The sequence below is a fragment of the Limulus polyphemus genome, unplaced genomic scaffold, assembly GCF_000517525.1.
Source record: "Limulus polyphemus unplaced genomic scaffold, Limulus_polyphemus-2.1.2 Scaffold18, whole genome shotgun sequence".
Taxonomy (NCBI): Eukaryota; Metazoa; Arthropoda; class Merostomata; order Xiphosura; family Limulidae; genus Limulus; species Limulus polyphemus.
This window is the reverse complement of record NW_013665628.1, coordinates 855548-866369: the sequence shown is the minus strand read 5'-3', so window position 1 is coordinate 866369 and position 10822 is coordinate 855548. Positions and strand designations below refer to the sequence as shown.

Below are 10822 nucleotides of genomic sequence, written 5' to 3'. Positions count from 1 at the left end.
CTTGAAAACGTCTGCTAATTCCATGAAGCTATGTTATGATACGAAATCTACTGAAGTCATCTTTGTACCAGGAGACAAGGTGTGGTTGTATAATCCCAGGAAGACCAAAGGGAAGTCTCCTAAGTTGTCTTATCCATGGGAAGGCCCATATGACATAGTGGATCGTCTCTCAGACGTGACTTTCCAGAGAAATTAAGAAGATTTATTTGAAGACCAACTGAGTCAGATGTGTGCATTACGAAGCAAAGAATACGTCTGAAGTGCTGATTTTACACACCTCTGACTCAAAATATATAATTGCACAAATAAAAAGGACGTTAAAAACATACCTTTGGTCAAACATAATATCAATATATTTTACTATGTCTAAGAAACTTCCTTGTTTCGTCAGCTTAGGCCTTTCACACCACTGCAATAAATTGATAAATGTTAGTGTTATTTTGTTTTTATTAGATGGATACACATTGCCCAAAGGGACTACCTGTATTATCCTAACTTATATGTTACATCGAAATGAAGAAGTTTTTCCTAACGCAGAAAAATTTGATCCAGATCGTTTCTTGCCTGAGAACTGTATAGGTCGTCATGCTTTTGCCTATACCCCTTTTTCTGGTGGCCCGAGAAACTGTATAGGTATATTTTATCTTTCTCAATTACCAGTACTATCTAGAAATTTTTTGTGCATAAATTCACTATGTATTTTGGTACTGAGTTTATTGAATCAAACATTTATGTTAATCCCTTTTCTCCTCTGATGAAATTATATGTGTATATATATATATATATGTATAATATTCTGTTTGTTTTAGAGCCAAGCCACATTGGGGAATCGAACCCTCTATTTTAGCGTTGTAAGTCCGTAGACCTTCCACTGTTCCATTGGGGAACATTATGAAACAAATTATATTATATTATAATGAAAATTATATTTTACTTAAAAAGTGCTGTGTTGCTGTCCCTTGTTAATTAAAAAACTTTCAACATTCTTGTATTTGTTGAAATCATTATGTGCCAGGTAAAGAATCACATGTAATATAAACTGGTTTTAAACCCGTGGAGTCGTATTTTTATGTGTATGTTATTGTTTATCTTTTACTTGTTAGTAGAGTAAATGACACCCGTGGATAGGAATTTCATAGGGGATGTCTTATTATTACTTTATCTTACTATATATCGTAACCTGAGAGAATCCTACCACCAAACGTGCTCGCCCTTTCAGCTGTGGGAGCGTTATAATGTTACGATCAATCCCTCTATTCGTTAGTAAAAAGTAGCCCAATAGCTGGCGGTAGGTGGTGTTGACTAGCTGCCTTTCCTCTAGTCACTTCTAAACTGGGAATGGCTAGCGCAGATAGCCCTCGTTAGCTTTGCGCGAAATTCAAAACAAAACGTATTATATGCCGTATTACTGGAAGATCGATGAACTTTTCTGTCGAGAGTTTTGCCCAAGCAAATCAACAAAGGGGCGGAGCGTGGCTTCGTGCTTGGACTTTATGTCTTTGGGCAAGATACTTTACTCCAACTGTTTCACTCTACCTAGCTGAATGATGGGAACCAACTAATGGAGTGACTCCCGTCCATAATGAATATGTCACCATTCTCATTCGCTTGTTTCAATAAAACCAGAGTTCAGGGGGGGGGGGTTCCTAAGTACCGTCTCAGCGTAGGAGGGATTTGACCTTGAACAATGTATGTCGTCTCGGCAAACCAGGGATTTGACCTAATACAATCTAGGTGCTGTCTCGACATAGAAGGGATTTGACCTTTTGAAACAGTATAATTGCTGTCTCTATAAGGGCTTTCAAGTGAAAAATTATACCCATCTTTCAAAAGGATTGAACCTTAACCGGTGACTTTTAATGACATTTCGAAGAGAATGCCAAAAACAAAACTATTTCTCGAAACAGTGATTTAGCTGGTAAAACATTTTATAAAATTTCATGGGGTAATTTGCAAATGTCCAAGTTTCGCGATTTCAAACTTCCTTTTGAATTTTTAAAAGTCATTTAAATCTTAAAAATAATTATAGTTATTGAAATAACTGAATTTGTACATGATATAACCAAAACTTTGGTGGTAAGCCCATACTACACGGGTCGAAGTGGATTTTAAGTGATCGTTTACAATATCTTAAATAAGTGACTGTTGAACTGGTTGGACTCTGTTGCCATTTCTAGGATGACGTGGTGCCATAACTCTTAAAACAATTCTAAAAAAATTTACTGCAAGTGGAAATTTTAATATTTTCATTCTTAGAAACGTTGTGAGATTCGAGGGGTAGTAGATGGTCCCTCAAATCATTCAATATCACTTGGAAATGCCCCCACAGTGGTATGTCTGCGGTATGACTTACAACGCTAGAAACCAGGTTTCGATACCCGTGGTGGGCAGATCACAGATAGCCCTTGTGTAGCTTTGTGCATAATTAAAACAAACAAACACTTGGTAATAGCCTTGTAACTGTTTATTTGCTTAGAATTTTGATGCAAATCTACACAAGGGTAATCTGCTCATCACCGTCCTTAATGTTCAACTGACAAGACTAGAGCAAGGGCAGCTACTTTTGAAATTTGACTGTCATTCATATAGTGCATCCATGTTCACAAGGCTTAGAGCAGGTGTTTGTGGCAACGGAACACGTATCGTTATTCCTCAGATTCACAGTACAATAACAATGTAACCTATTATATTCTTATGTTTTATGCTTCAGTATTCTGTTATATAAGTTGTAAAAAAATGAGAGCAACAAAAAACGTTTTTGATTAAGGATATTGTTTATAAAAACTTTCTATTTAAGAATCTAATGTTATTGAATATCTAGAAATTAAATACTGGGATAATATAACGAGAATATGATGCTTTAATGAACCTAAATGTATTATATTTCATTTGTTATAATCTCTTGCATTAAATAAAAGAAATGTGTCATTTATTAACTCACTAATTTAAAAGGATTGCGTTTAATGCTTATACATTTATATTAATTTATACAGGTCAGAAGTTTGCCTTTATGGAAGAAAAGGTCATGCTTGCGAATGTGATACGGAATTTTCATATAAAGTCATTGGATCAGCGAGATAAACTCCATATAAAGATGGAGATGGTACTGAGATCCAAGAATGGATTACGAATCCGCTTAGAAGAGAGAAACAAGATGTGATCGAAGACAAGAGTTACATTTTTTTTTTAATTGTAAACACTTAGTGTATGTAAACTTTATGGAAACGCCAGGTGATAGGTATTGTGTATTTTCAGATGAAAGTAATTTACTGAGTTTATGTAAGTTGTAAAAATATTCAGATATTAACATTTACGGTATTTAATTTCAACTCCGGAAATATAAAAATGTAAGGATAGTGTTGCTTGACGTACTCTGAATACTCGCGATTTTACTAACTTAGCTTAGGTATAACTTAAGTGAACTATTCTAGTTATTTGGGCAATGCACTTGGTGTTGTATTGTAAATAACTATTATTCTGTAAAAACATGTAAGTAAATTAGTAATAGGTAAATGCAACTGAATAAAACTATAAGTGTAAAATTGTTTTAAAATATTTTAACGGCCTGTCTTCACATGTTCAGGTCCGTTACACGTTTACTGGAGAAAAAAAAATAACATTTCTAATGTCAGTTCTCAATCGCCATGTGAAAGGAGGTTTTAAACTAGTTTATTTTAATCGAATTTCAAACCTTAAATTATCGAGATATCCCGAACACTCAGAAAACCAGTATGAGTATGTTATGCACCTAACTGTTATTAGCCATAGGACTTTACCAGAACGTTGATAATTCTTGTGAAATATTAAAACCTTTTTCGTCATAATCAGTTGGTAACTTATGCAGCGAAACAGCATTTAATGTTGGTGCAGAATATGTCCATATCGGCTAAAATCTGATTATTATAATTATCGAAGGCAGAATGTTTTATAAGATATCACTAAATACATCAGTCAACATTTAACTATGATATTGGTAAAAATGCAGTTTTCTTGAAATATTTACGTCTAAAAAATCAAAGTACTCAAGGTAGATTCTAAAAGTTTACTCTTATAAATATGTCCAGAAGGTGTTAAACATTGGGAAGACTAAAATTACCATTATTCATGATATCTCTCGTTAAAAACTAAATAGAGTCAAATTTTATCTGCTCAATACACTTGTATGGAAGTATAGGGAAGAATTATTAACGTTTTTGCTTTTGCTCACATCTTACGTCAAAATATTTCAATATCATTGGCTATTTAGCGAGAACAGTGATTAGAAAATAATACTTATAATAATAATATAATGTGCAGTGAATCCTCCCCCACATTTATTTCATTTTTAGGATAGTTTTTTATCATTTTTTCAATTATTAAAAATGTACCCGAAAACAAAAATCGATAATAAAAAAGTATAAAATCAGTTTTTTTTCTGACAGTCTTTAATCGTGATGTAAAATGAAATCAGTTTTTCTTATAGTCTTGTGGTAAAATGATCTGCTGATTTAGCTTGTTAACTGACAATTAACATAAAACCATTAAGTAATGAGTATTATCGCCAAGATGCACGAGATTTTTATATTATCCTGTGACGTAGGTGAGATCAGTGGATTATTATTATTACATCCGTTATTTTGTTTTTCAGGTCGAATTATCAATTTATTCCAATAAGCCGTTACTAAGCAGGTAGCTCTGAAAACTTGCTTGATAACAAATTCAAAGTTATTGCTTTATAGTAGGAGTAATTATGGGTTACCCGTAAAACATTAGATAACTTTCAGGATTAGGTAATACGATACATTTAAAAAAACAATTGTGAAGAATTGTAGGATATGCATAAGACATGCTAGTAGACAGTATGCCAGATTTTAGAGAACGCCGTGTATGTCATAAACGTAAACCTTTTGTACGATCATTGCGAGTATGTTATATATTTTTTAGAATGGTATTAATCTGTTTTAAGAAAGTATAATCGACTTATCTTATGCTAAGATAAGGTAGGCACTCTCGTAACTGTACTGCTTATATATAAATATATATAAAATAACTATATGAAAAACAAGTTTAATAGGCTGTTTTTTTATACATATACAACAGAAAAAAACGTGCATAGTTATATGTATCGCATTTACCAATGTTTCACACCATGTCCATAATATATAGTTTGAATGAATATCACAGCAACACGTTCAAATTTCTTAAATGTATTCTAAATAGATCATTTATATAAATCGCGTAGTTGTAATGGGAGAACGTGATATTTTGAATACCTTTAAAACGTGTTTTATTAAGTTTTTACGTGCTTAATTTTTTACTTAGAAGCAGGCTATAGTTTCGTTCGCATTCTTTACTTTTAGCAAAGGGTCTTTTAACTAATTCGCAATTTTTTAAAATTCGCTTTCGTATTGCATTCAATCGAAACATGACTGTTTTATCTACGTTGTAAATTTCAGTTTGTAATTTATAATGAAAGTTTTTAGACTTCAAGCGAAACTTGTTATGATGCTCATTAAAATCAGTTGTTTTCGAAAACTAAGAATTTTGTAAAAAAAGAAAAGAAAAACTCGAGACACGTTTCCTTTATTCATTCTTTGATAAATTTTGTTTCAGTAACTGGCTTTATGACGTCATATGGCTTGCTCTTGATAGATATATGGAATGTATGACTTTCAAAAATGTCATCATGTTTTTACTAAAAATATTCACTAATGGTTAAAAATTACATAAAAAATATTCTAATGTAGGTATACTTTATGTCCAAATAAAAGCGTGATTCCCGTTTTTGTGATATTTTCAGAAAATCCGTTTTCTCTTAAATCACATTATATGTATGTTCTAAAACGTTTAAAAAATGAGACAGTAGAGTTCACATCGTGGTGATAATTTGTCTGTAACCAGTCTAAGTGAAAAATATTTTAACATCACAAGATGGCGCCACAATCTGTACAAAAGAAAGAAAGAAAACAGTTTGCTGTTTTAATATTTTTAAGTTAAGTTGTCTACATATTGTAACTTTAACATGGTCCTTGTTCATCTGTCATATGTTTGTTTGAAGTTAAGCACAAAGCTAAACAATGGGCTATCTGTACTCTGCCCATCACGGGTATCGAAACCCGGCTTCTAGCGTTGTAAGTGCGCATACATATCGCTGTGCCACTGGGGGGGGGGAGTAACAAAGGAATAAAAAGTGCATATGCATAAGGTTTTAACTCTTAAGGACAGTTTCTATATTGTTCAACAAACCGATAATTTTTCAAAGCCAATTTCTCTGTACTTAAATAACTTTTACGTATTGGTATATCAGCTGTATAAGGACGTCATTAAGAAACAAGATGAATTATAAAATGATTAATAATCTGCGCGAAAATAAGAGGGTTAGAAGGTTAAAACCGTTTTTACTCTTGTATAAATAATTATCAGAAATGTTCTTCAGAATATTCATTCGAAAGGAAAGGGGTGTAGAATTATTTACATGTCTTTGAACCAATAAATTACATCGCACCTTAAATTTGCTTTTCAAAGATCTAACCCACAGCTATGTCCAATGACGGGTTTCTAACGAAATCATGTTTATTTTGTTACGAATAATGAAGTCCCCCGATGGGACAGCGGTAAGTCTTCGGATTTACAATGCTAAAATCAGGGGTTCGATTCCCCTTGGTGGACACAGCAGATAGCCCGATGTGGCGTTGCTAGAAAACACACACACACACACACCAACAATGAAAATCAAACTTGAACAATGCAGAGAACAAGAAAGTACACGACTGCAGCATTCCTACAGATCACCTTACTCTAGTGAAAGACATGTTCAGTGAGGCTTAAAGAAAGTAGTACAAACGATAGAAGTTCTACAAAACTGTAAGCGTACGAGGACCAAACTGAACTGCTTATAGGTTGCTGTGTGTTTAACATACGATTTAAAATGCAAATATTGTTTTCCTATCAAATTCCACGAAAGCCAATACTTGGATAATTCTGAATAGTTTCAAATAGTGGCAGTAAATAATTAGTTTATAATTATTGACGAGTTAGAAGTGAGGACTCGTGAACAAACGTGGAGTTCAGTACATCAGATGTATGTGAACGTTTGCCATATCAAAAGTTCCAACCAGCATCAGCTTGTAAGTCTTTTTAAAATAATCATTAACGTTTCATTTTAAAACTTTTTGAGCCCAGAAATTCGTTCAGTGTTTTTTTTTGGCCCATTCACATTTTTTTTATTCTAATCCGTAAGGACTTTACATTGACATATTGTTTTAGTTGGAGAACTATGTTACGTCTCTGATCGTTAGTTAATTTTCCGTAAAAATTCTTTCCGAAGAAACTTTAGCAATACAAGTCCTTTCTTAAATAAAACTGGTTTATTCTTTCTGAATACAACTTTACAATACACTTAATTTCCACAGTCACGCTATAACAAACGCTATAATTCACAACGAACGACTCACGTGCTCGCTCGACTCAATTGTCAGTCTCTATCTCTGTCTGCAGTTCAATTACATTGTTGCCGTCAGTTCTTACCGGTTTATATAAACAAGACTACCGCATATTTAGCAGGCTCTCGAGATTTCAGGAAGGGAAGTGAACGTTCGAGAAGCGCATGACGTGTTACTAGCGTCACGTGACCTCCGCTGTCGTAACACTGCCCCTTCCTTAGTATTGTTCGTCCCTAACAATAGCCACTTATATTAAACCAATAAACAATTAACAATAACTTAATTAAATGTACAGAATTTACAAACACAAAATTAAAATTCAACAAAGTCTCTTAATTTTACGGGACGTATCTTCTTCTGTACTGGTCTCCGTCTCGTTGGCTTCTGCTTCATGTGGGGTTCATCTGCTTCATCGGGAAACGTCCTATCATTGGTAACAGTCACATCAGTGGTAGTAACTTCATCAAGGGCTTCACTGTTTCCCTTCTCAAAACCGAATAGAGTTTCTTCTTTGACAGTGGCTTTTTCAGGTGACACGTCTTCAGCAGCGTCATTTGTTCCATTGTTCACTTCGTCCCAACTGAAATGTCCTGGACCGTGATAATGCCAAAGCCTGTTGGCATGCACCACCTTTGGCTTACCTCGCCAACCACATTTTATCCGGCTTTCGTAAAATGTAAAACAAACTAATCGAGATATGTAAAATTAATTTTTGTGTGCATTATATATATAATATAGGCTAAATCTCAGATGCTGTCGACGAAGCAAAGTGTCACTGAACATAAACCGTGATAAAGTGTAAAATCGATAGAGGGCGGATCACATTCTTTTGTCTTGAGAACGGAACTCGACCCAGCCCTCATTTCACGTCATTATGCTGGCTTCCTAAGATGATCTCAGCTTTAAGAATCACAATGTCATATCTTTCCGTTGCACAATTTCTGAAACCATGATAATATGGTCAAATAAACTGTCATTTTTCTTCTATAATCGAAGCACATTCTTTTTTATTTTTTAATATCTGTGAACATGATGAATTATTGTTTTCGTGACTGTGCCCAACTTTTCTTCTTCTTTCGTTTTTAATACACCAAATACTCAGTATTTTTCGTTGAATGTTTTACATACAGTAAAGATCAAAATTTAAAAAATATAAACAATTACATATTTCACTTAATCATTATAAAATTACTGAATGCCATATAAAAAAAGTAATAAGACGTTTTGGCCAAATATATATATTTAACATATGTACAGCCCAAATAAATCGAGATATGGTTCACGCAATTGTTGTGCCATCTACCGTAGCGTTTTGAAAATATTTTGTTATATTTACGCTACAAGGACAACATATTAATGTGTTATAATAAACGAGGTAAGAGAAAATGTAATTACAAATCATGTAGGTAGTTTCGTTTGTTTGTTTTGAAGTTCGCGCAAAACTACACGTTAGGTGTCCCTAATTTAGCAGTGTAAGACTAGAGGGAAGGCATTTAGTCATCATCACTCACCGGCAACTCTTAGGCTACTCTTTTACCAACGAATAGTGGGATTGACCGCAACATAATAACGCACTCACGGCTGAAAAAACGAGCATGTTCGGTGTGATGGGGATTCGAACCCACGACCTGCAGATTGCGAGTCAAGCGCCCTAACCTAATGGGCTATCTGTGCTCTGCCAACCACGGGTATCGAAACCCGGTCTCTAGTGTTGTAAGTCCGCAGACATACCGCTGTGCCACTGGGGGGCTTGATACTTAATCGTAGTTAATAAAGATATATTTGTAAAATATTATGTTTATTTTTCACTCGAACCCGTATTCAATAATACAGTAACAGTCTTAACATTTAGCTATTGTTTTCAATTGTGTTTTTTAATGTTTTCAGTTACGAATAAATTAAATTAACGTTCTCCTTGCGAGCTTCCTCAAAGCCTTTCATCATACTGTAGGTAAATGTTTTCCAAATTTGCTTCAGTATATAAACAGAAATTCCTTGTGCTTAATGAGGTTTGTATGTGCTGTATATTAAAGAAGAAGTAATAATAGATCAGCCAGAGAAGCAGAAGTTTTGACATTATTGCCACTCTATCCATCTGACCTTATAAAAAGTCATCCGACTGGAAATATTAATTCTTGGTGGCAAAACTCGTACATATCTAAAACATTTTTAAGAAACCACTACTTCACATTTTCTTGATTTATATACAAAATGTGTGCTAGTCTTTTCAAGAAGAATACCACTGTAAAGCCATTCAACATAAGAACAGGTACATTAAACTCTAGAATGCAACTAATGTTTTTTCCGACATTTTCATACCGGTAACGTTTGAGAAGTATTCAGTTATGTTACTAATGCATCGTGCTTATAGGTTTGTACTCACAAATACTCAATATGTACTAACTGAAATTAGGGTAAGTGGGTTTACAAAACAAGAACATCAAAGTATATTCATTCCCTTATAAATGTTGTTGAAATATTTTATATCTTATTTGTGGTAGCTTCACATACTATTGTTTTTTGGGAAAACATTTATAAATGAGAAGTAAAATTACAGGAGTTTGTACACGAAATCTGGATGTGATATTTCTTGTTCTTTAAGAAAATCCATCTCTTACTAGATTTTGGAGCTAGTCTCAGATCTCTTTACAGAAAGCATCAGCGATTTTGAAAAGTCAGACGAAATTACAACCTGCTATATGTTATATATAGAACTTTATTGTTTTACTATTTATACTTAACATTTGAAAACACTGGTCACGATAGGTTATGAAAGAAGACACAAAATCAACTAAGAGCGTTCAAAAATAATAGCAATTATTTGGAATAAGCTTTACCGGCTAGTACATTAAAAAGTATGATTGGGATGTAATTCCAACAAACTTTTAAAGGTGTAAATTTATAAATAGAATGGAAGGTTATATATGTGGCATGTGAAAGACTGAAAAACAACAAAAATTTATAACAATATAATTTGTATTATGATTACTATGAACATTTATGAACATATTGTTTTACAGGACAATAAATACATGTATTCAAAATGTATATATTTACATATTATTTGTATTAAATATATTTGAATAGAGTTGTTTAAACATTTGTTCAACAACAAGTAAAAGCTTGGAATGGTCTATTCTTTCATTGGGGGTGTGTAAGACTAGATGGAAGGCAGCTAGTCATCACCACCCACCGGTAACTCTTGGGCTACTCTTTTACCAACGAATAGTGACCGTCACATTATAACGCACCCACGGCTGAAAGGGCGAGCATGTTCGGTGTGACGGGTATTCGTACCCACGACCCGATTTACTTGTTGTTAAACAAATGTTTAAACAACTCTATTCAATTATGTATTACAGCTGCCCAGTGTCGGCTGACAATACGACGAATTAAATTGT

At 33.7% G+C, this 10822-nt stretch overlaps 1 protein-coding gene across 1 annotated transcript in view; it reads left to right on the top strand.

The window, feature by feature from the left end:
* Positions 1-10822, top strand: part of LOC106457644 (cytochrome P450 4c3-like) — an 86322-nt gene that overhangs the window by 32932 nt on the left and 42568 nt on the right. The window contains exons 10-11 of the mRNA XM_022383771.1: positions 454-633; positions 2994-3156. Coding sequence (XP_022239479.1) covers positions 454-633; positions 2994-3156 — 343 coding nt within the window. The remainder of the gene's footprint in view (positions 1-453; positions 634-2993; positions 3157-10822) is intronic.